Source organism: Ochotona curzoniae, unplaced genomic scaffold (assembly GCF_017591425.1).
Source record: "Ochotona curzoniae isolate NIBS_2020 unplaced genomic scaffold, NIBS_Ocur_1.0 contig_64, whole genome shotgun sequence".
In the NCBI taxonomy this organism is placed as follows: Eukaryota; Metazoa; Chordata; class Mammalia; order Lagomorpha; family Ochotonidae; genus Ochotona; species Ochotona curzoniae.
Window position 1 is genome coordinate 47,071,699 of NW_024466502.1, and position 26,423 is coordinate 47,098,121.

General features: G+C 45.2%; 1 protein-coding gene across 1 annotated transcript; it reads right to left on the reverse strand.

Moving 5' to 3' along the window:
* Positions 1-2,625: 2,625 nt before the first annotated feature.
* On the reverse strand, positions 2,626-25,600 carry CUNH13orf42 (chromosome unknown C13orf42 homolog). The gene is made up of 4 exons (XM_040991056.1): positions 25,184-25,600; positions 6,748-6,898; positions 3,645-3,885; positions 2,626-2,800 (listed from the first exon to the last, which is right to left on the reverse strand). The coding sequence occupies exons 1-4, from the start codon at positions 25,598-25,600 to the stop codon at positions 2,626-2,628; spliced, it is 984 nt and encodes a 327-aa protein (XP_040846990.1).
* Between the last annotated feature and the right edge of the window lie 823 nt (positions 25,601-26,423).

Genomic DNA, 26,423 nt, shown 5'->3' on the forward strand with positions numbered 1-26,423 from the left:
TGGCAATGTGGTGCAGTGGGTGAAGCAGTGAGTATCAGTTCAACTCCTGGCTTCCCTGCCTATAACTGAGTTCCCCATTAATGCACCTGAGAAAATAGCAGAAAATGGCCCTAGTACTTGGGTTCTAGATGGAATTCTGGAGTTCAAGCTTTGGTTTCAATCTGCCCCATTTGGGATTGAATCAATGGATCAATTACATTCTCTCTCACACATTTGTTCTCTCTGTCACCCTGCTTTTCAAAAGCTTCTTTAAAAAATAAATAAAGCAATTTTGAAATGACTGCTGCATCAGACCTAGTCAGAAATATAGGTCTGTTATAATCAAATTTTTAAAAACTTACGGTGGGTTTCTAAGAACTGGAACATCTTACGGTATTATATGTGGTTGCTGAACAACAATCTCCTTTCTAAAGATATTAACCTCTTAATCCTAAAAAACATTGGCTCTCCCCTTACATTATAAAAGAGATTCTGCAGATGTGATCCAACTAAGACATCTGGAGATGGAGAGAATATCCTTGATTATCCAGGTGGGGTTGGGGTCTTTACAGGGAAGCAAGAGGCTTTGGAGTTATACAAGCCAGGGGTCACTAGCCAAGCAGTGCAGGCAATACCTGGGACTGGAAAAAGGCAGAGAAGTGAGTCCTCCTGAAAGCCTCCAGAGAGAGCACAGCCCCGCTTCTACCTACAGTCATCCAAAGTGGATTGGTTGGTAAGAAAATAGACATGGGTGGTTTTGAACCTGTCAGGTGGTGGTCATGTGTGACAGCAACTGCAGGACTCTCAGCAGGAAAGAGAAATTATCTTGTGAAGGCAGCTGGGGGCCAGTGATTGAAGAATGAGCTAGATACCAGGGTCTTTTTTTGAAAGTGTGTATTGTCTAGGATGAGTAGATTTTCATGCATTCAAACTGAGTGAGCCCTGGGGACCCTCAAGTTGTTAGCCCAATGAGCAGACACTTCACTGGGTAATGGAGCAGTTCAAATGGGGGAAAAGACTCAGTCATGCTGGGTATTTGAGCAGCTTTTATTGTTTCTGATTTATCCCAAATCCCAGCAGGCATCATCTCAAGAATATAGATCTTGAAGTTTACCGTCAACTTCAATATCTAAAAATTACCCCATACAGTCAAGCCATTTCTCTGCTTACCAGTCTTGGGATTCTTTAGGCATTTGGTATAAGGTTTTATTAAAGACAGAAACATAGAGATCATGAAGTAAAACAGGCATAGCTTCATACCCATGAGCAATAAAAGAGGTTTTAAAAAATCAAGATTCCAGCCATTTTTGGGGTCCTGTTAGTGTTTTTCATATTTGGAAAAGCAAACTGTACACAGCGTTTCCTCCACACATTGCTAGGGCTGATAAGAGGCAAAGGACCTTTACCCTGGGTTTATCTCAGTGGTGAACCTTCAAACATAAAGCTTCACGCCAGGTCATGCTTGGGGAATGCAAAGGCCCCCACAGGTAAGTCCCAATGCATTCGTGTGGCTTATAAACCAAATCTCCCAAACATCCATTTTCAGCCAAGCTTCTGGATACAGTGGGGTTAGTATAAGCGACAGAGTGAAAGAACCTCCCCCTCAACATTGACATTGGCACTCCAAAAATAATATAGAGAAGAATTAAAACACCTCCAGTATGTTCCCATCCTGAAAATGTATTGATACGAAATTTCCAAGAATGTCATAGAATCATCAGTTAATTTTTTTTCTCTTAGGAACTACAAACACTTAGCTTGTACATAAATACAAGTTTTTGCTTCTTAAAAAAAAATTGGACAAAAGTATCTGACTATACAAGCCTGGCAAAAGGAAAGCTTATTTGATTCTCAGAGTGACTTTAGCTTGGAAGGCCTTGGCTTAATATAGACGTTTGTTTTTCCTAGTCTATGTCCTGCCCCGTCCCCACTGGCGCACACATACCTGGGCATGCAGTCCCCAGAGAACTATGTGAGAATGGACAAAGCGCAGTGCATCCTCTAAGTCAGTGTCTTGCCAGCTGAAGTGGCACGGCTGCATGTAAAAGAACACTTTACAAGTGCAGAGTGTGCTGGTTCGGATGGCTCCTGGAGGCCAGAAAACCTCTCTAGACCAACAGGGCTCAGTGACTCTGATTACACTCCTCACCAGAGAAGAGACAGCACATGGCCAGACATAGTCAACTGTGTGGACATTCAGGCAGACTTTCTGGGTAAGAATTAGAAATAGAATCACTTTTCTTCTTCCTCCACCTCTTTGTCCTTTCCCAGCCTGTTACTTGTGGAAGTGGAGCTGAGTTTGGAGGCTGTAAGAGTATGGCCCTGGGGCAGGATTCTGCCACATCTTCTTCCTTCACCTGGCTGCCAGGACACTGGCGTCATCTTCAGCATAATCCAAAAGTTTCTGGAAAATGTTGGAAAGAGTTATAGCTCACCTGCACAGGGAAACACAGGCTCCCAGAACCCCTTAAAGCTGTCCTCTGTGCAGGTGTAGGTCTATTTTGGCACTAGTAACAGGGCATCCACAGGCAGGGTGCTAAGGATTTTGTCCATGGTCCAGTGCTTACTTTATCAAATGCTATGGGATGCTCAAAGAGCAGACACCCTCACCATGGCCTCTGGAAAGATCAAAAAAGCCAAATGAAGTCAGGGTACTGTCCTCTCCCAGAGTCTTTCTCGAAGCAGCCACTGGCCTTTGGGGCTCTCTGTGTCATGGTAGCCAGGCCCTGGAGATGCCGTGGGCTCTGGGGCAAACAGCTCTGCATCCCACTCCATGTCTTCCCCCGAGAGGTTGAAAAGGATCCATCTGGAGACCCCCAGGCTAGAAGGAAGAAAAGAAACACAGGATTCAGTCAGGCTCGGCTGGTGACAGGGGAGAGGGATGTTTGGATCAGTGACATTCTAGAAGCCACCGTGGGATTGTTTCCCTGGACCAGGATCTTGTAGAGAGCAAGCTAAGGTCAAAATGGAAGCCATGGTTGGGCACAAGGTGGATCTCGGCCTTTTCCAGGGAAAGGATGGCTGATGAAGGTTCGGCTATGGTTTTAATGTGTCCCTTACAAGGTGTATTATTACAGGAGCACAACACTACCAAAAACCCTTTAGTACATCAGAGTTGACATAGCATCATGAGCCCAGATGGGGTCCTCTGCTGGACAACCCAGGCCCCTGTAGCAAGAGAAGACTCACAGCTATGCTTGAACAAGTGACTGGCCCTGAGGGGTTAGCAATGGGCCTTGTCTTGGAAAAGGAGGGTCTCAGGGGAGAAAGGCCACAGAAGGTAGAGGCAAGATGGCCTATAAGGGCCAGAGTCAGCCAGCACTTTTCAGCTAGTCAGTGTGATGCTGGTTTCCACTGGGTGCCTTGTTGTGTTCTACCCTGGACCTTCATCAAAAATCTGTAGCTCACAATGTGACATTGGCACTTGGGAGAAGTATAAAGCAGATGGCCTAATGCACGAGAGCCAAATGGCCCAGAAAGACAGGGAGATCCATCCAGAGCTGTAGCAAGTTCACAGTTGGCCACAGCAGTGAACCGGAATGGAGTACAGAGTAGCGTAAAATACTACATTATACAGGAGTAATTTCTGACATGTAGCATGGGGGTTCCATGCACCACCCCAAGAGACTGGAAGATATAAGAACATCCTCTAAGTTAGCACTTACTCTTTCTTGCAGGCCTTGGGCTTAAATTTCAGGGTGCTGAATGCCCCTTCCACAGCTTTGGGTAAGTAGATGGGGTGCCGCTCCAGCCTCCTCTGTGTGCCGATGGTCTTGCGCTCGGTGCTCTTTCGACACCAGCCTTCTGTGGCATGCCCGGCATGGGCAGCCACGTCCTCAGAGTGCCTGCGGGGTGCCCGCAGGATCCAGTTGGAATGTAAGCTGTGTTCCCGAGAGCTGGTGGCCACTGAAAGACAGAAAAGGGTTATCCAGGATAAGACATGCCATGAGAAGGAACACAGGCAAAGCAGGGGGTGGGGGTGGAACAAACTGGGAACTCACAGCAAACAGGGAGAGATACCAAAGGTCCTAACTCTTAGAGTCTTGAGTGGCTAAACCAACAGGATTTGAATGTGCAGTTATTATGGTGCAGGGGTATGATGAAATATTATATCAGCTAAAAATGGGGACATGGGTCTTTACAACGGGGGAAAATCCAAGATCAAAGAAATTGACAATTGAGAATTGGTATTCAAACTCAGCTCGTGAGTAACTTCAAGTTCTTTGCTCACCACTGAGAGAGAAGCAGTGCATGGAGTAAGGCATAGCCTCGTCCTCACTCTCCATGCCTCTCCAGGCATTAGATTTGGCCCAAGCAGCCAAATGGTTTTCTCCTATCCCTCACCCGCCCCCCTGACCAACGGCTTAGATTCGAAAGGGTCAGAAGTTCAAGTTCAATTTACCTAACTCTCTCTTTTTAAATTGCAATGAAGTGCACATAACATAAAGCCATCATCTTTGACATTTATGCAGTGTGCAGGTCTGTTGTGTTGAGTAGATTTGCATTGATGTGCACAAAATCTCCAGGGCTTCCCATCTTGCAAAACTGGAAGTCTGTACCCTTTAAACACCAACACCACCCATTTCTTTATTTATTCATTATTCTGTTGCTTTTCTTCCATTTTTTTTGAAAGTTCCACCCTGTCTCTGCTGCTGTCCGTGAACTACAGAGATAGACTCTTTATCCAAAAGTGGTCCAGATGCTGGAGCTGCAACAATGACAGCAAGAATAACTTGAGCAAGGGTTCCTCAGAGAGACTGAGATCAGGGACCAGGTTCTGGGTTACAAACACAGGGATGGGTTCCCTTTAATTAGAAAAGTGGTGTGAGGGTAAACAGACAGCTAGATGAGAGAAGAGCCCAGATGTCCTGGGAAGTCCTGAGGACTTTTCACATCATAGAAAAGGCAACCACACTGCCAGCCACACAATCACCTTAACCATTTCTTCTCACAGGGCAGGAATGAATTCTAGCCAACTTGAATATGGGGTGCTAACATCCCAAGGAGCTGCTTTACCAGCTGTGCCACAATACCTCTTACTAAATATTCTTTAAAAAGAGAGAGAGCTTCTTAGGATGGCTTCAGATTTGATGCAGTGAATAAAAACAAGACAGAAGGGCCAGCATTGTGACACAGCAGGTTGAACTGTATATGGAGTGCTTGCTTGAGTCTGTGTGTGCCTGCTCCCAATGCAACTTCCTGCTGATGCACTTGGGAAGGTAGCAGGGGATGGCCCAACTACTTGTGGCTCTGCCACACAGGGGCCCTGGAGACAGAATTGCCCTCCGCACCAAAGGGGGGGAGAGCCCTCCCCATTCCTGTAGGTCTCTGTTTGAAGACTGAAGGGGTCCAGGGATCAGGCAGCTCTTGTCCTACTCCTGGAACCCTAGGTTACCTTGGGTGTCACAGGTAGAACTTTTTCTTTTGTTTTCTTTTATTCCTTTCCTTTCCTTTTAAAAAGTTTTATTGATTTTTACTTGGAAGGCAGAGTAACACAGAGAGAATAGATGGGGTGGGGGAATCTTCATTGGCTGGTTCACTCCCCAAATGGCTACAAAGGCTAGAGTTGAGCTGATCGGAGGCCAGGAGCGAGGAGCTTCTTCCAGGTCTCCCATGTGGGTGGAGTGCCCAAGCCCTTGGGCCTTCTTCAGCTGCTTTCCCAGGCACATTTGCAAGGAGTTAATACCTGAAATTTCCCCAGGCTTCTGGCATGTCAGAAACAGGCATTTGGTCTCATCAGTCTCTGGGGATGCCAGGATGACTGACACCATTGCTTGGAGGAGACATGTGTCTTCTCGGAATGCTTGTTTCTAGTTAATAGCTCCTCTAGCTGGCCCGTTAGCCACGATGTCAGTGGATACAGAATCAATTCCTTGCCATGGAAACCTGTGTCAAGGCTCAGTGTAAAGTAAACTTGCAGATCTGAGACAATACTGGGTTGGCCACCTGTGCCATCCCATCAAGATCCTCTTTAAGAAGGCTACTAATCTCCCTCATCAATGTCCAATAAAACTAAAGCCCACTTTAATACACAACTGAAAAAAATCCCTCTTTCATGGAATTCAGGTCCCATGTCACTTCATATGCAATGCTCCTACTCCGTCAGTAAAAACCAAAATCAATGGAGAGTCTGCTATGGGTCAAGATCTTTGAGCCATTAATGAGGCTGTCAGTCCCTTTCATCCCACTGCTGCAAACCTTTACATCATCCTAGCCCAGATATTTGAGGACATGATTTGGTCTGGTCATTGCAAAGCATTAGGCACTCCCAATTTATAAATGAACCTTCACCAATTATGTGACTGAAGATACTCCAAAAATAGGACAGCCTTTCTTTCATTTTTTAAAAATTTAATTTAGGGCCCTGCGCGGTGGCACAGTGGTTAAGGTCCTCGCCTTGCACGCCCGGGATCCCATATGGGAGCCAGTTCTATCCCAGCAGCCCCGCTTCCCTTCCAGCTCCCTGCCTGTGGCCCGGGAAGGCAGTCGAGGACGGCCCAAAGCTTTGGCACCCTGCACCCGCGTGGGAGACCCGGAAGAGGCTCCTGGCTTCGGACCAGCATAGCATCGGCCGTTGCGCTCACTCTCCTCTCTGTATATCCGTCTTTCCAATAATAAATCTTAAAAAAAAAAAAAAAAAAGAACCCAGACACACTTTCTGGTAACAGTAAGATTCCTGAAGTCCACTCACATACCATCCCTGCCGCCCCTCACCTGCCCCCAGTTTCAGCCATGGTGTTCATCATACCTCACTCTTCAAGCACTCACCATCGAAGTCCACGTCTTCATGTGGGGAGTCAGTCTCAGCTGCCCGGGACCGTCTCTCTGTGTCCAGCTCTGCAATGACGGAGTCAAAGAAAGCGATGGCCTCAGCCACATCAGCACTGAACTGTGAGTATTTCTTCGAGGTTGCTTTGTGCTGGAGGGAAGAGAGAGCAGACAGGGTGGCCTGAGTCAGCCTCTGTGCACTAGACATGCTGAACGGTAAAAAACAAACAAACAAAAAAACAAAACAAAAAACAAATGTTGCTTATGGATCTGGGAATGTGTGTGATTTCAAAGTCGAAGTTGAGACAGTGCCCTCCTGTGGCAAGATAGTAGAGTCCCCAGAACTGCAATGGTGGTAAGCCAGGGTATTTTTAATAGCCCCAATACAGGAGAGGGAAAGGACAGCTTATGGTTTGCTGTTTGCTGCTGGTAAACTCCTGCATAGGAGCTTGTCCAGTTACTAAGATGGGAATAGCAGCAGATACAAAGGGACAAGATCTGTTGAAATGTTCTGTATTAAGTTGGTAGTTTCTAAAATGGAAAGATTTGGGCTTAAGATACTGAATAACTTCATAAGAAATTAACATGACTGCTTGAAAATAGTAAGGAATATTAAAATATAGAGCTTTTAAATATTCAGGGATGCGGCTGCAGCAGTGCACCTTGTGACACTGGCATTCCATATAGGTACCATTTAATGTTCTAGCTGCTCCACTTCTGGTCTATCTCTCTGCCTATCGCTTATGGGAAGGCAATAGAGGATGACCCACATCCTAGGGCCCCTGGACACATGTGGGAGACTTGGAAAGGGCTCCTGCCTCCTAGTTTCAGATCAGCTAAGCTCTGGCCATTGCAATCTTTTGGAGACTGAAGCAGTGGATGGAAGACCTGATCTCTCCATTTCTTTTTCTCTCTGTAAAATCTGGCTTTCATATGAAAACAAATGCGTCTTTAAACAAAAATCTAGGGACAATCCAAGATGAACTCACCTCTGCCAAAGAGAACCAGAACAACAGATGAAGGACCATGTTTCTAGGAGATTGACGGAGAAAAAACATCAGTCAAGAAGTGATGGGAACTACGAACAGAACAGAGACCCTAAAGGCCCGCAGAAAAGGAGGAACAAAGCATGCCACAGCTCCTACCCCTTGTCCCCAGCCAAGTGCATGCTATCTCATTGGGAGAGGCAAGCAGAAAATACCACTAACTTCATCTTTGCTATAGATCAGCAGTCCCAAATAAAAGAGAGTCCCATAGTCCTCAGTGGCTTTAAATACAGTCTAGAAAGCTGCCTGGGACTTTAGTAAGTATTCTCCAAAGCAAAGCAAACCAAACAAAACCAAGCAAGAGAATGCCACATCACCTCTCTCTACTTCCAGTACCGCAGAGCCATGCTGTTGTGGTGTAGCCACTGTTAAACTCCATTCTATCTCACTGGGCAGTAGGAAGCCCTTTGAAACCAATAACCTAAAGAACCAGCACCAGGTCACCTTGCTGGGCAGATCTCTCTGCTTCTTGAAGCTATGGGGTTGCTGAGCACAACCTCTGAAGCCAGACCTAGGAAAATTTCCCTCTGCTTCTCGGCCTTTAGGGCCAGTAACTGGCAAAACAAAAGCCTGAAGGACAAGACCCGAGGAAGTCCAGGATGCTGGGTGGCACAATTTCCAGCATCGTCATTACATGCCCGGTGGGAACTGGGGGCAGTCATTTCTGTGTTCTGCACCTTGGAAACAATGGCTGTTGGTGGTACAATCCCATGAGCATAGTGTACTTGCTAGTGAGACCTGAAGCTTCTAGAAAAATCCTTGTATTTAAGGTAGTACCTGCCAGTCCTGTAAGGCATTAGGGATACCATTAAGTGAATAAATATTATGTTACAGGGATAGTTGAAGAAGAAGAGAAGGAAAAATATCAAAAACCTATTGAATGAAATAATAGTAAAAAAAAAAAAAAACAAACCCTAAGTCTTGAAAGAGATACATACATCCAGTAGTGTACCAAACTATCGCAAAGTAGTTCAAAGTACCCCATACTATATCCAAACAAAACAAAACAAAACCCTCAAGGGGAGCATCATGCTGCAGATGAGTGCCAATTTGAGTCCTAGCCACCCTGCCTCTGACTGAGCTCCATGCGAATGCACCTGGTAAAGAAGTTAGAGGATGGCCCAAGCCCTAGTCACTGCCACTTGCATGGAGATGTGGGTGGAGTAACAGACTCCAGGCTTCGCCCTGTCTTGGCCCAAGTTTTGCAACCATTTGTGTAGCGGATCAGATAATATCTATCTCCACCTCTACCCCACCACTTATCTCTCTATTACTCTGCCTTTCAACTACATAAAACAAATCTTTAAAAGAAAGACTTTCTCCAGGGTATATTACAATTGTCAAGAGTTACAGAATAGTAGAGAATCCTGAAGACATAAGAGAAAAATATCAAGTTATATAAGAAGAAAAAAATCCATCAAACTGACAGTAGACTTTTCAACAGAAAACTGTAAGTCAGAGGAGAAAGACATTCAAAGTCTTGGTGGAGGGGTGGGGGAAGCAAACTGGCAACCAAGAGTGTTATATCCAGCAAAGCTATCTTTAGAAGTGAAGGAGAAATAAAGTATTTTCCAGACAAACACACACTAAGTGACTTCTTCATCATCAGATCACTCTTATGAAGAATCCTCACACAACAGTATAAAACCCATTATCAACATGCTACCAAAACACGAAGACAAATAAGGGAAGCAGAAAGACAAAGAGAACACGTAAAACAATTAGCAAGCACCCAACAGAAGGACAGTAATTGGTTCTTACCTAGTAATTAACCTTGAATACAGATGGATTAAACTGTCCTTTCAAAAGATAAAGGTTAGGTCAACACAGTTAACTGGTGGCTATACATACACACACACACACACACAGAACTAAATTAGGTAACTACTTCTCACCACAAAGATGTATCAAAGACCTAAATGTAAGACCTGAAATTATGAAATTGACACACACAAAAAGATAAGGAAACACTTCAAGACTTTGGAGTAGCCAACAACTATTTTTGGCTAACACCACCAAAAGCAAAACTAGACAAAATGGTTTGAATAGAGCTTAGAAGTTTCTGCATAGCAAAAGAAATAATGGATAGCATCAAAGGACATTGGAGAGAATGAGAGAAAATATTTGCAAGCTATTTGTCCAAGACAGGATTAATGTCCAGATTATAACATAAACTATAAAATTCAACAGTAGAACAACCAACCACTTAAGAAATGGGCAAAGGACCTGAATAGATGGTTCGCAAAAATAATAAATAAAAATGATCAGCACACATGAAAAAATGCTCAATACCACTAGCTATCCAGGAAATACTAAGTGTTTCTGACTAGAGGCTAAACAATGTGGTCTCCCTACCTATGATAGTAGCCTTGTTTCTTTCTGATTTGTCCAAATCTGTTATATCTGCAGTAAGCTGTTTTACCAGCAAGTTACTGTACACATACATATATCCCTGAATTCCTCACTTTGTGAAGTTTCTTCAAGTCTGTATTGCCTTTCTTGCATAAATCTTATCCATAACAGTTCATATTAAATTTCCAGATTTGGTTTATCTAAAGCCATCCAGAAAATTAAAGGCAATTAGGAAAAAGTCCGAATACACAATCTTTCTAGATCTTTGTAATAAAAACATTTTTTTTCATGTTTGTCCTAACCCAAAATTCATTGTTCATTGCAACCCTGTCCAAAACATCCAACTTAGTTTTCATAGCTAAAATTCTTTTTTCACAATCACATTTTACTGTTTATCATTTTTATTATATTATACTATCATTAATTGTAATATTATAAGTCCAAATAACATAAACCAGTCAGGTAACAAATTTAATTTAACTTGCCATAGCAAGTGGGAGACCCGGAAGAGGCTCCTAGCTTTGGATTGGCATAGCATCGGCCATCGCGCTCACTTGCGGAGTGAATCAAAATAAAATAAAAATAAAAATAAAATAAATCTTTAAAAAAAAGTAAGTAAAACCTACCAATTTTATTGTTTTATTTTTTTAAAGATTTATTTTTATTATTTTTTTATTGGAAAGGTGGATATACAGAGAGGAGAGACAGAGGAAGATCTTCCATCCAATGATTCACTCCCCAGGTGGCCGCAACGGCTGGAGCTGTGCCAATCCGAAGCCAGGAGCCTCTTCTGGGTCTCCCACGCGGGTGCAGGGTCCCAAAGCTTTGGGCCATCCTTGACTGCTTTCCCGGGCCACAGGCAGGGAGCTGGAAGGGAAGCGGGGCTGCTGGGATAGAACTGGCTCCCATATGGGATCCTGGGTGTGCAAGGCGAGGACCTTAACCACTGCGCCACCACACCGGGCCCTATTGTTTTATTTTTTATCTTTCTTTCTTTGTGTGGACCGAAGGGTTTATCTGGGCCACATTCTTTCTTCCTGAAAAACAGCCCCTAAAAATCTTCACAATACAGGTCTCGCAATGAATATGCTTAGTTTTTGCTCGTCCGGGGGATATTTATTTTATTTTTATTTTTGAAGATATTTTCACCAGGTATAGAATTCTGTGTTGACAGGTTTCGGTTGTCTTTCACCACTTTAAAGATAACAGTCTTTTGGCTGATGGGGAGTCTGCTGTAATTTTCATCTTTGTTCTGCTTTGTATAACGCAGTGTTTTATTTTTGTCTTTTTTTGCAAGTACTTATGATACTGTTGTTATCTCTCCTGACTAATGTTTTCTGGGCATGTTAAATCTGTGCTTTGATGTATGTCATTTATTCAGGGAAATTCTCAGGTCATTGTTTCTCCATTTATTTCTCCTGTACCCCTTTCTCCTTCTTGTCCTCTGGGATTTCAGTTTCACTCATGTTAGACATGCCTTTCCACAGGCCATAGGTGTTCTGGTCTATTTCTCACTCTATTGTCATTGTATGTTTGTTTTAATATCTTCAAGTTTGCTGATCTTCTCTTGGCTGTTCCAGGAATACTGAGGAGCCCTTTTGTTTAAGCCATCTCTATATTACCCCAACAGCATTATTTGAGACTGGGGGATTTATAAAGAATAGAGATTTATTTTGGTTCACTGTTCTGGAGGCTGGAAGTTCGAGGGCATGGTGCTGTGAAACCCCTGTGCTGCTTCAACTGATAGGAAGAAGTGAAGCAGCAAATGGGTGTATACAGAGGAGAGAAGAGTGGGCCAAGTGTCCACACAGCCCATTCCGGTGATGAAGGCACTAATTCAATTTGTGAGGACTCTGCCCTTCCAGCCAGGCCCATTTCCCAATATTGCTGCATCAGTATATTACGGTTCCAACACATGAACTTCAGAAGGCTGCTTTCTAAGCACAACATCATTTTTGTTTTAGGTTGCTCATTTCTACTCTCTTCATTGAATTATTTCTTATAACTCTTTCTTCTCCTGAAGGTTGCCATTTGATCTTACCCGTTTCCCTCATTGAGGCTTTTAACATGTTAATCATAGATTGTGTAGTTCCTTCCCCAATGCCACAGCGATGACTCTAATTCTAATGTTTGTATCATATATGAATCTGGTTCTATTGCTTGCTTTGTTTCTTGGCACTAAATGGATTTATTTTTCTTAATTTTTCATATGATTAATCATTTTTGGTTGAAAGCTAGACATTTTGTGTAGATCAGGACAGAACTGAGTTTTTATGCCTGGAACTGGCCTTTACCCGGGTAGCTCTTTAGTCTGGCTTTTAATTGATTTAGATAAGACTTTAGCTGGGCTTCAATTCCTTAATTGCTATGGTTATTCCAAGTGCATCACAGACTTTCAAAGCAGTATTTATGTATTTGAAAGGCAGAATGACAGAGTAGGAAGAGCGGAAGAGAAAAAGACATTTCTATCGGTTACTTCGTTGCCTGTATAGCCACAAGAGCCACAGCTGGGCCCAGCCAAAGCTGGAAACTCCACTGTGGTCTCAGATGTACCATCATTTGCTGCCTTCAAAGGCACATCAGTGAGAAGCAGGATGGGAAGCAGAGCATCTGGGACTCAAATCTGCACTCTGACATGGGATGATCAAGTGTTGGCTTAACCCACTGCATCCTGCATCACAGGCTTGAGATTTGTCTAGAAATGCCTTATGTTTAAACTGAAGACTAATTTCCCAGGGAGATTTCCTTGACATCTTTTGCATCCTTAGCCTTAGATCTTTCCTCTATGCTGCCCACAGGAGTGGTTTTTACTCCATGACCTGCTGTCCTCCTGGCCATTGGTCCACTGCTCTTCATCACTTGCTGTCATGCTGGCGAGAGGCAGGAGGGCATTCATTGCTTTTCTGAGTAGGCCCCTGACTCAGGCAAAGCCCCATGTCCCTGAGACCCTATTAGAGCTGTTCTGTTCTCCCTGTGTAGTTCTGACCCTCCCAGAGACTGCTTCCTGCTGCAACGGGGAGAGAACAACTTGACAACACCGGATGCATTTCCCTAGGCAGCAGTCATCCCCTCACCAGGTGTGCAAGGTGAGGGACCCTTTCCAAGAACCCCACTCCTGAGCCCCGAGTGTGAACACCACCTCTCTCTGCAGCCCTCACACTCCCGCCCCATCCCTACTCCCACTGAGCCGCCCCTGACTTGGTAGCATTTCTTGCCAATGTCTGTGTCTGCCCTACTTAAGCAGGTGCATTTGTCCTGCCTCCCTGCAGGTGCCTCCCTCCCCTTAGATTTCCATCTGCTGCGTTTCCCTGAGACCTCAGCTGTCTGTCAGTTCCCAGCCGGTCCTGAACTTGCAGTTGGTCAGGTTTCTGTTGTTCACTCTGGTTGCTTACCCTGTACATCCTGAATAGAAACTTCCTGTCTCTTGAAAGCAAATTAAATATCATAGGGTGCGTGTTTAACTTGTTTCCTTGTTTGAGGCTGAATGTCTCAGTTCTACATATGTGACATTAACAAAATTACTTTTTAAAAAAATTACGTTTTTGCTTTTGCCTACCCTACACTGTTTAATAGTTTTAAAATGACAGCACCAGCATTAGAAACAGTAAGATCTGTGATGTAATTTGAGATCTGTGTATGTGTGTGTGGGGGTGTGTGTGTATGCTTTGGTTTGGACACATATAACCAAGTCTGTCTTAAAGTGTCTTGAAATAACTCTTTTCTGTGTGATATGTTGTGGACTGGTAATCAGCTAGGTTTGTATGCTTCAATTGGTTTCACATTTAAGGATTCCTTTCTCTTCTCTGTTTTCTTTTTTTCTTTGTAAGTTTTATCCATTTATTTGAAAGATAGAGTTAGAAGGAAAGAGAGAGATAAAAGGAGAGAGACCTTCCATACTCTGGCTTACTCTCCAAATTTCCAAAACAGCCATGGCTGGACAAGGGTGAAGCTAGGAGCCAGGAATTTCTTCAGGTGTCCCACGTGGGTGCAAGGGCCCAAGCAATCTTTGGCTACACTACTTTGGCACATTAGGAGGGAGCTGGATTGGAATTAGAACAGCTTGGGCAAGGATGGGCCCCCATTCGGCACACTGCTTAACCTATCATCACACTAACCTCTTTTTTTGCACTTTTTCATTTAATACTTTCAAGTATATATCTGTCTCCAAAGCCAGAACTGTATCTCATACTCAAGAAAAAGTTCATTTCCACAAGAGCCCTTTCTCCTTGACTTTGCTCTTTTTTCTTTGGGGTTTTGTTTATCTTTTCATCCTTCTTTTTGAATTATAAGCAGGTGACAAAGGATACTTCAGAAACTACATGGAAAACTGAAACTTACTGATGTTTATTTTAGTGCAAAATAAAATTGAAATCCTGCCATAGTTTTTCCACAAATGTTTGGAAACCCCTTGCCTTAAGATTTATACTTATCTACTTTAAAAAGCATGTGTGAGGCTGGTGCCATGGTGCAGCAAGCTCATCTTACACCCTGTGACATCAGCATCCCATATGGGTGCCAGTTTATATTCTGGATGCTCCACTTCAGATACAGTTCCCTGTTTATGGCTGGGGAATGCAGCAGAGGATGCACCAGAGCCTTAGACCCCTGCTCCCATGAGAGACCTCGAGGAGGCTCCTGGGTCCTATCTTCAGATTACCACAGTTCTGACCATTGTGGCCATTTGGGGAATGAACTAGCAGATTAAAACATCTTTCTCTCTGTTTCTCCTTCTCTCTCTGTAAACTCTATGTTTCAAATAAAATCATTTAGAAAGATGCAATACATGCCTGTGGACACAGCTTTCTTGTCTCCAGTCATCCTGAGGGTTACTCTGGAGAGGGAAGCAGCCAACCTGCCTGTCTCTTCTAAGAACTGTAGAATCCTGCATTGCACAGATAGCTGCAGAACCAGATAAGTCCCCCACTGCTGCATCTTTGAGTGGCATGCCATCTTCTGCCAGTGCAGGTCATGCTGACAGTCTTGCACATATGGCACTCTAGATTGTGCCAGACATACCCTCACTGGGGGTCAGCTTCTTGTCAGCACCCCTTTCCTCTGCCTCACTTTGGGTGTGCTTTAAGAGAGAGAAAACAGTCAGTGGCAAATCACCCAGCAAGCAGGCTAAGAAGGACTTGCCCTTTAGAAAACACATTTTTAAGTGTCTCCAAATGAATTCTGGGATGATTTTTCTATGCTACAAGGCTAGGTTACTGTCAGGGCTGGCCGTTCTCAAGTCCTGGCTTGATTGGAGCTTTTGCTGCCTGCCCGCAGTTTCCATGGAGCCTTCTGACCTACATTCTTAGTGATTCATCCTGCAAGATCCGCAGAGGCTCAGGACTGGTGGCTCAGGGATAAGGCTAACATCACAGAAAAATCTATAAAGAGGTGCTTGTACCCTGCAACTTCAGTCAGTGACCCCTGCAGGGGAGCCAAGGTAATCTTGCCTCCCAGAGCTTCAAGCAAAAGTGGATGCCGTTCCCCCTTCCATCCCCTTCCTGGTCTTCACTTTGTTCTAGGGCAGAATGTTTGCTCTACAGCTCTGGAAAGGTCAAATCAAAAAGCAGCTGTTTCCTATTGCTGCAGTGTGGCCAGCCTGAGGTTTGCAGGGTGTACACACAAATGCATACCCTCACTGGCAGCCCATGCACCAGCTCCAGGGGAGAAGGTAGTCTCTGTCCCAGCACCTGCGATGCACACATTGCGCCCCACACCAAGTTTGCCTTTCACATTAAACTTTTCCCATGCAACCTCAGGGTTATCAATTTCCGAGCTGCCCCATCCCTCCCACTCGTACGGGGCCTCGGTCTCCAATTACTTTGTCCAGATGGAATCCTCTGCGTTTTTCCAAACCAAACCCCACTGAGTTTCTCATTTTCATTTAGCAAGCCATGAGGGCAGTCTTGGACTGTTTTTCTGCATATTCCATCATCCTAGCATCCTGCTTATGGATCCATGGGCTTTTCCTTCTCTAATCTGTACATTCTTCCATAGGGTTCTAGCAGTGTCTGCCTACAGAAGGGCTGAACTCTACTAAAAGGACTTCCAGCTGTAAACCACACAGGGTGGGGAAGGCAGACATTCTAACCCCACACCACACCAAGAGCCCAGCAAAACCTCTAGCTTACTACCACCTCTTCTACAATGCAATTTCTCACATCCTCTGAGGTTCAGCTTTCATGTCACCTCCTTCTGGGGCCCTCTCTGATTGCAGCAAGCACATCTGTCATGGACTTATGTACTTGTGTTTTGCCTTATGTGGTCTGGTACAATATAGAACAGTGTGTCCTATTCTCTCTGCCCAGAGACTATACCAGACTAACACCATGACTTTAGAAAATAACACTCCCCAGGATGAGATGTCCTATTGATAGTTGTTCAGTGCTACTTCCCAACCATGACATAGCTTGTAGGATGCTCGCCACTTCCAACATTCTGGTTTTAATTATTCTATTTGTCTTCCAATGAACCTCAACACACCCATGTGATTCAAGCAATGATGCTGGGAGCTGCTGTCCAGACTTTGGACTGCCTCAGGGCAGACATGAGAAAATCTAGAAAGAGGGATCTAAACAGTAGGATAGCAGGTTGGGCTGCTGTCTGCGACACTGGAAGTCCATGTTGGTGCACCTGCTGGAGTCCCAGCTGCCCTATTTCTGTTCTGCCTGACTGCTAATTTGCCTGGGAAAGCAATGAAAGTTGTCCACTGCTTGGAGCCCTGTACCCACTTGGGAGACCCAAATGACAATTGTAGCTCTTGGTTTCAGCCTGGCCAGTCCCCAGCCATTGCAGTTGCAGCAATCCGGAGAGTTAACCAATAAATAGAAGTATCTCTCTCCTCTTTCTCTCTTTCTCCCTTTCAAATAAATAAAATAAATTTTAAAAAATAAATCAAGATTACATCTGTAATCAGGTATGATTCTGTATGACTATACTCAAACTATGTCCTATTCCATTTAAACAGAAGTCAAACCTCCAATCACTGAAAGCACAGATCCATGACCCTTCCAGGCTTCCATCCAACTTTATAATAGTTACCTTCTCAAAGTGAAGATGGAACTCTTCAGGACAGGTTTGTTGAACACCTGCTATGTACCAGGAATTTTGTGACAGGTTACAACTAAAAGACCCAGTGAGAGTTGCAGTCTCCCCCAGGAAGCTCACAGTCTGTGGCAGAAGTAAGCAAAAGCTAGATGACTACAGCAGGTGTACTTGGTTACCCACACAGAATGTGAACAAACACCCCAAGGACGCTTTCTCTGCTGACACTAAGGACAAGAAGTTAGCCAGGTGACTGTGAAATGGGGAGATGGAGGAGGAAGAAGAGGCACTGCTTCTAGACAGTGCTTGAAAGGATAAATCGGAAACTATCATGTCGTATCTGTTCCCTAACAGAGAGGGGCGCACGAACCCCGTGTGCTGCCATCCAGCATTGGGATTCTGTCTGCCATCTGTGGAGAGCTCTGCCAGGCGGGATGGAATATTTGCTGAGGCTACTGTTGAATCTGCATTGCCTCTCAATTCTGCAAACCAGTTCCCAGCCACATGAGAGTGATTCGTCGCACCTCCTAGGAGCTGCTGCTGTGCCTAGAAAATCTGCATTTCAGTATCTTTGTATCAGAAAAAGTATGCCTAGCCACCAAAAAAAAAAAAAAAAATCATTCGTATTATTGTCAAGCAGACCAGAAGCTGCTTCCTATCCCATTTGCAACTGATATATGGATGGATGGGAATCTTCACAGGAATTGAATTCAGACCCTTCTGTCATAGAGATCAATGGGCCTTCTATTTGCTGATGACATGGTCTTATTTTATGAACCAAGACTGAGTGGCCTCAGTAAGAAAATTGATCCTGAAAGCTAGCTGCTGTCAGAATAAAACTGTCTTAAATAAAAATCAATCACTTCAGGCAGACACTCTCCAGAATTCAATTGGTTCTTTCTAAATCATTCTTAAAGCATGTGGGTTCCTTTCATCTGAGGCGGAAAAGGTGGGCATTTTGGAGCTGGTTCACCCAGGCAGACGCCTCACGAACACAAGCTGCCCTGAACTAAATGATTCGGGGGAATGGATGAGTTTTTTCCAACTGTGGTAAATGAGCAGTAATCTTGGCCTTGGAAAACATCCAACCCTAAGACATCTGGGTTGCATGGGGTCCTTGGGGTTCCACAGTGCACCATGGCCAGCCCCAAATAGCCTCCCTGGCTGGTTCTGGGCTCTTCTCTGTCTTCCACCCAGCTCGACCCATTTACATGGGATGCTGGCTCTGTACCTCTGTTCATGTGGTCCTAAAAGTTCATGTATACCTATTCATAATGGGAACTGTCTTCCACGAGGAACCCAGATGACAGAGTCTGCTCAAAAGAACACTCTGAAACTTTCCCTCTCTATATCCCAATCAGAAAACAAATACTAGATGAACAGTCATTCTGAGGACAAAAAATTATGACACCTGCTTCAACATGGATGAGCCTTGAAAAACATTTTAGATTCAGTGAAATGTTTTAGACATTGAGGGACAAAAACCTTTCTCACAACAGAAGTCCACATCTGAAGATTTTTGTGTCAGTGTCTGGCATCAGCTGATGTTTGAGAATCATTCTTCGGATGCTCAAACGAATATTTTCCAGGGTGGACATGACATTTGGCCTGGTGGTTGGGATGATGCTTGTGATACCTGCAATCTATTTTGGAGTGCCTGAGTTGATGCTCTGGTTCTTTTTCCCATTTCAACTTTTTGCTAAGCAGAAGGTAGTAGGAATGGCTCAAGTAACTGGATTCCTGTCACCTGTATGGAAAGTGTAGGGTGGGCTTCTTGCCTCCTGGCTTGCTCCCACACAGACTGTTTCCTCCAGGACAGCAGAGACTTTTTCTTGTTCACAGGCATCTAAAATAGCTCCTGATGCACAGCAGGTGCTCAAGAAACATGTGTTGATGAATGAATAGTACTCATGTACTCATTGCTACTAAAATATTATTGAGGGCATTACCTACCATATCACATAAGGCTCCTGTGACACTTGCTATATGAGAAATACCGGAATTCAAACCTAGAGGGAAGATCTCATATCTTCTAAGCCACTGGAATAATCTCTCATCATCAGAATTTGGAAATGAGTCCAACTGTCTTCACCTTAGCTTCCAGCAACAACAAAAAAGCCCAATTTAAACTTATCTGTAATAACTGAAATAGCCCAGATGATCTGCATATTATATTGAATAGTCATGATTTTTTGTGGATGCTTTTCCCTTCCAATTTTTAAAATTCTGCTTCTGGCTTATTATTCTGACATGCAGCTTCTCTCAGACTTTCAAGAATGACTTGGGAGGTCTGGAAGATTTTTGTTGAAATGATTCTGAGGACCTAAGACCTGTTCCATTAGTGTTCTTGCTCCATTTCCTCTTCCTCCTCCCAGTGTGTACATTTGAAAACCGCAAAGTCTAGTGGCACAGGCTCAGTATTTCAGTGTTGGTGAGACAGAGAGTAAAAAATGCAGATAGAGGCAGTCACAGAGTAGAGAAAGTGCCAAGATGGGGGTGGAATTTTAGGCATGGATTGTGGAAAGCAGACAGCCTAAATCATGTCCTCTGGTTACTTGCTCTCAGTTTGGAATATCCTAGACACACAGCATCCAGACCATGCAACTTCCTCTGGGAAAGTTTTGCCTTGGCACAAAGTCCACAAGGAGTAGCAAGCAAATATTTCCTTTTCCCAGGTACAAAGGATGAAACAGCCTCCTTGCTACATTCTGAGGTACATGTTCCTGCCTTTCTCACATTACACAAGCTCAAACGAGGTTTTCCAATCAAAAGATGCTATTGATATATTGGCAGCAACACACACACTGTAGCCTGGAAAGTGAGGTTTGAATCCTGTCACTGCCTGTGTTGTGTCTATGGCCTTACACGATTTACTTAACGTCTCTGGACTCTAGACTTCTCAGCTGAAGAGTGAGGCTAACACCCAGCAGGGCAGGTGTGAAGGATGATTAGAAGTAACTGTTGGCTATTCCTGATTCTGCCTGTCTGTGGTGCAGGAGCCAGGGAAGTGGAAGTGCCTTATGAATTCAGAGACGACATTCCAGGATAGGACCAAATATGCTAGCATTCTGCTACATCCATTATATCCTGAATTGGAAATGCAAATATTTTAAACACTTTCCCCCCCCCCTTTTTTTTTAATTTGAAAGGCAGAGATAGAGACAGGATATGATAGACAGAGATCTCCCATCCTCTGGTTCATTCCTCAAATGCCTAAAATAGCCAGGGTTAGGGTTGGGCCACGTTAAAGAAACGAGTTGGAAACTCAGTCCAGATCTGCTGCATGGGCTGCAGGGATCCTTCCAGGGTCTGCAGGAGGAAGCAGAGGCAGGACCCAAGGCGAAGTGCTACAACCTGGGAGGCAGGTTTCCCAAGCATCATCCTAACTCTCGGGCCAAAGGCCATGCCTGCCTTGGAAATTCTTTTTTTCCTTTTAAGATTTATTTATTTTTATTGCAAAGTCAGATATACAGAGAGGAGGAGAGACAGAGAGGCAGATCATCCGTCCAATGATTCACTCCCCAAATGACTACAACGGCTGCAACTGAGCTGATCTGAAGCTAGGAGCCTCTTCCGGGTCTCCCACGTGAGTAAAGGGTCCCAAGGCTTTGGGCCATCCTTGACTGCTTTCTCAGGTCACAAGCAAAGAGCTGGATGGGAAGCAGGGCCACCGGGATTAGAACCAGCTCCCATACGGGATGCTGGCATGTTCAAGGCAAGGACTTTAACTGCTAGGCCACCACGTCAGGCCCTGCCTCAGAAATTCTAACATTTGAACATGCAGGAGAATGATTCTCAAATACTGCAGCTTATGTTCAATACTAACACAAAAACCTTCAGATAAGAACTCTTGGTTTGGTTTTTGAAAGATGATAAAAATGTATGTTTCATTCAGTATTTTATGGCCTTCCATTCTGAAGGAGGTATGAAGTCTCTAGGGCCTGGGCAGGACCTCCATCATGTGGGGTTCTTCAGGGCTTCCCACACTCACCCAGGCTCACAGCCACCCACATGGTTCCCTTCATGGCCTAGGTTAGCTCCAGGTGCTGGGTAGACCTTGTGGCTTCCTGGTGCTTCATTCTCTAGACACATTAGTATTTCAGTGGAGCCTATCAAAATACCTTATTGAGCTAACATTAGTTTAGGAAATCAATTTAGTGTATGATGATCCACTTTTAAGGCAATAATACGATAGTTCAGAATATCCTGGGAAAACATCAGAGTATCAAGCAAGGAATAAAAGTAAGCTTGTTTCATGAAATGCTGGGCCTGGCTGTAGCTTTTGAGTAAATGAAATTTGTATCTAAAATATATCATTTACTGTTGTGGCTAGTAAATATTTTAAAAGGAAATGTCCTGGTACAGTGCCTTGAGGGCAGAACCAGAAGCCTAGGCTCCCCATGCCCCCAGCAGACATCTCTCAGCTTTAGCTTCTATGCCCTGCCTTTATGATTGCAATCTACTTCCTACTATAGTTTCCTCATTGGAACTGAGGAGATGGCGCAGCCCACCCCACTTGGGGTCCCTGAGTACATGACCAAGCCACATTCAACTCCCCTGTGGGTAACATCTTTTGCTGGGTGTTGTCTTGATGAATTTCTTTTTGCAGGAACCCTAAATGTTAAACAAGAAGTCACTACCACAGACATACAGACCCCAGACTGAAGGTAGGGTTCAGTTGGCCATTGTCAAAATTCCCTGAGGGGCACAATATCCCAGACCAGTTGCAAGAAGGCTATGTATACTGCAGACCAATCAGGGACTTGCACGTGAGCCGAGAGCATTGCTCTCAGCCCAAATTTTAATCTACAGGAAACTTTGCCCCTACCCCCAAGGGAGGCTGGGAATTCAGACATAGCTGCCTGTATCCTTGCTCTGTCCTTTTTAATAAACAACTATTTTCTTCTTCTAAAACTATTTTTTTTTTTACATACTTAAAAGCAAAGTGAAAGAGGGAGAGTTTCCATGCACAGTTTGATTTTCCCAAATAGCCACAGTAATGGCCAGGTCAGGCCAAAGCAGGTGGTACACAATCCCAGGCACCCCACTATGGGATGCAGACATCCCAAGTCTTGGTTTAACTTGTTGTGTCACAACACCTGGCGCTGAACACTTATCTTCTCCCACTGCAGTGTCACTGTTTGGCTTGCTGTATGCTGGATGAGCAGACCCCATTTTAGAAGTTCTATCGCAATTCTTGCAAATGGTTTTGTGAGTGTTTGATAACACTATCTTTCCCCTGAAAGAGAAACAGAGAAGAGAACGAATACAGGTGCTGTGGCTGGAGCTAGTATTTGGAGGGAGGGATTAAGGCCCTCGAGCCGCAGAGATCATATTATGGTTAAACTGTGACATTTCTAAAGACACCGAGTTTTTAGAGTTCAGAAAGCATTCATAAGCAGTCAATGGTATTCCCTGCAATCCTCAGGGACAGGATCATGAGAAAGAAACTTCAAATTCACTCATGTCACAGGGAAGACACGCACTACAGCAAAGCAGTAGGCTGTGATGACTGCTGGAACAAGGATGTGTTTGGACTGGTGCAAAGAGAGGCGGATGCTATAGAGGGCTGGGGTGTTTCCTGGGGCACCATGATCCGGAAGCCCGGGTGCCAGAGAATGTATTGGCTCTCACTCAGGTCTAGAGGCCAGAAGTCTAAGAACAAGGTGTTGGTGGGGCCATGCTCCCTCCAAAGGTGTCAGGTTCTTTCCCCACTTTTGCAAATCTTCCTGGGTGGCAACTCAGTCGCAGTCTTCACGTGGGCCTGCGCTGAGTCCTCTTCGCTGGGTCCTGTTTTCATGAGGATGGTGGATATCGTGCTAGAGGTCCGCCTTATGCCAGAACCACTTCCTCTTATCTAACCACACCTGCAAAGACTTTATTTCTGTAAGACCTATTTCTGTCCTACTAAGGGATGGGACTTGGCCAGGAATTGTGAAAGGGTGCAATTCAGCACAGAAGAGGATATGGGAGAAAGAACAGTGTTTGCCCTGAACCTTGAGCATCAATGTGGTGTTCTACCAAAGTAGGAGGACAATGATTTCCCTGGGAAAAAGACCTCCTGGTCCCCTGTTCCTGCAGTGCCCCAACCCCAAGGGTTCCTGCTCACTCTGCAAGCCACACAGCCTGAAAGCATCCTCACAGGCAAGTCCAGCATATGGACCTTCTGTAGGCACAACCAACAAGGAGAGGAAGTTGTCTAGGGTTACTAAGAGCCTCCCGCACCTCATGTTTCCAAGATACCCAGTACGTGCCCGAGACTGTCACCTGCAGTATCTTGCTGACTTCTCACAGGGGATATTATCCTTTCCGTTTCTATGCTAAGGAAACCAGGCCCAGAGAAGTAAACTTTTCTTGACAACAGTAGAGAGCTTGTGAGAAGCAAAGACAAAATCTTGATTTCATTGACATCAGAGTAATTTCCAGATGCTTCCCTGATTTATATCACAGTAAAAGGCCATGTCCCAGGATCATCCATCCTTGTAGTCATGGGGTCTGTGTCTGTGGATTTAACCAACCACAGAACAAAAACATTTTGAAAATGAAGTTGCAGCTAGATGGATTGGGTACAGACTTTTTGAAATGATTCCCCAAATAATACAATGGCTATTTTATTGTCACACCCATGTCTTTCTCATACCTTGCCCCTGCTTAAACCATAGAAACCTCTAAGCTCTCCTCCATGCTTATCATTTTGTCAATTCAACAAATGTGTGAGTAAAATCACATATATTGTGAGAAGGAAACTTGGGCCTCTGAGAGGTTGGGCAGGGGCCGTACATGCAGGGAAGCCCCTTGCTTAGAGAAAATCCAACCATGGCCTGAAATCCTGGAATATTCAAACTGGTATGTTGGCCAGAGCATTTCAACCCTTCTATCATCACACAAGGGGCCCCAAAGGAAGGTGGTGGCTAACCCCCAAGTCCACAGCTGGCCACAGGCTCACACTCAGACCCCAGGACCGTTTTCTGTGGTCAGTGTGTTGAACTGACATACTTTTGCGATGAAAACGGTCACTGAAGCTGTTACCCCTGGGGTAACAGGCAGACAGCTGAAACCGCCTGGATGAGGCCCAGCCTTAAGACTTGACAGCGGGCCAATCCGTCATTCAACATTCATGGAGATTGCATGGCCCACAGAACCCTGTGGGGGACAGCAAGAAAGCGGGAGCTGGGTCTGCTCTGCACACCGCCTGGTCGCATTGCCAGGGAAGGGCTGCCTCCAACCGCAGGCATTCAACAAAATGAAGAGAAGGAGTGAAGGAAAAAGGAACTGAGTGAATTGGGAGCTCCAAGCAGGGATCAGGTGCCCCAGAATATAGACATGGAGTGGGATGAGCGGGATCAGTGAGCCTCAGTTTACCCTTCTGTGATTCAGAAGGAGTTCCGTCGTCTTCTGCTCTGGCATTATTGGAAAGACGAGAGCTACTGTGATAAAAATGGCCAAATTCAAGTTATTCCTTTCGCTGATTTCCCGCTTGCGACGGGCCAGAGGCTTCTGGCAATATCCCATCATATCCAGCACAGGTCCTCTTTGTAAGGATCTCTGAGCCCTTAGACGGCTGGGGTCAAGGCCCAGCTGGAGAGAGAATCCTCTGGTTCCTGGGCTCTGATGATGCCAAGCCCCTAGATATATGAAACTGCCCTGTCTGATACAAGGATTTCACTTTTCACTGGGATTCTCATATGTAGTCACCATTTTTGAAAATTACTGAGAAATGATGTGCTGTCATCCAAAATGCCTTGCAAGCAGGATTATCTCTCACCTATACATGTGCAAGCAACCGACAAATGCAGGCTATAAATCCAGTTCTTCCTGACTCCCCAAGTCCATGCCCTTCCCACCAGCAGAGATGGCGAGAGAGCCTCTGGGGACCGGTGGACCCTTGTTCAGAATGCGTCCCGGTTGCTAAACTGTGCACTAACATGGAAGAGAATTTTCAAACAGGTATGTGAGACTCGGGGAACACCCACGTGTAAGCTCCGGTCGGCGGCACTTACCTTCGACTCTTTGGGGGCCGACTGGGTAAAGGCCTTCTTCTTCCCACCTGTGGAGGACTTGGAGGAGGGTGAGGAAAGGCCCTGGGCGCGCTGGGGCTTCAGATCGCTGATGCTGCTGATGTACTTCTTGCGCAGGGCCAGCAGCTCCTGCAGGTACTGCAGGCAGTCCTGGGTGCGCGAGTACATCCACGCCCGGTCCTCCTCCCGCTGCAGGCAGTACAAGCTGTTGTCCATGCTGCTGGTGCTTTTGTATTTCTTTAAGGACTCGCTGAATTTCTCCCCGTGGTCCCCCACCACATACATGGAGCTGCTTCGGATCAGCCTCACGGTGGGACTGGCTCCGCCATAGTAGGGCCCCTCGGCCTCCGCCTTCCTCTGCGGGCTGGAGTTAAAGATGGAATGGATCTTTCTGAGCATGGTGCTTGGTTTCTCTCAGTGGGCACCTTCCAGCTGTCTGTGCCGCTGCCACTTGATCTCGGGGAGGGTGGTGGAGACGACATGCAGTCCACCTTCCGGGAGCCTCTGGTCTCTGGGATCACAGCTCGGTCAGGTGCGGAATCCGCTGGTCTCTCTCATGGGAAGGTATTTCCATCCAGGGATCGGCATGCCATAAGCAACCCGAGTTCAAAGGCAGTGAGCCTTGAACCTAAAAGCAAGTGCTCAGACCGGCCTCATGGGCCAGGAGATACCAATGCTTTCTGTGTCCGTTCATGCAGGGCCCTGGATGCATGCAGAAAAAAAATGTGACAAAATACCATCTGCTTTGTTGTTTTCTCCCCCTGTCTCTGGGGGAGGTCTCACCCTGCTGATTCGGTCTTGGTGTGGAGATTTACACTTCCACCTTGACCAAATCTTGAATCCTTTGGGCCCAAAATGATAGTGTACATAGCAGGGGCTTCCCTCAGCCAGACAACAAGCGTCGTTCAGAGTAAAATCCAGTGCCCAAAGATGGGTAGGGCAGGTAGCACCGGGGCCCTGGGCAGGAGCTTCAAGATCCCCTGATAAGCCAGGCTTGGAGCAGGCAGCTGAGCATTCTACAGGAGGCTTGCCCTGCGGTAAGGAGACCTCACAGGCGTCACCCGAGAGCAGCCCATTGTGCAGGTGCAAGGATTCAGATGTCGGGACCACTAACTTTTTTTCATGTATGGGGCAGTCACATGCTTCAGCTAGAACACACTATCGCCTGGTTAAACCCAGAGACCTTTTGTTTGTTTTTAATTAAGAATGTGGCGTTGTCTCA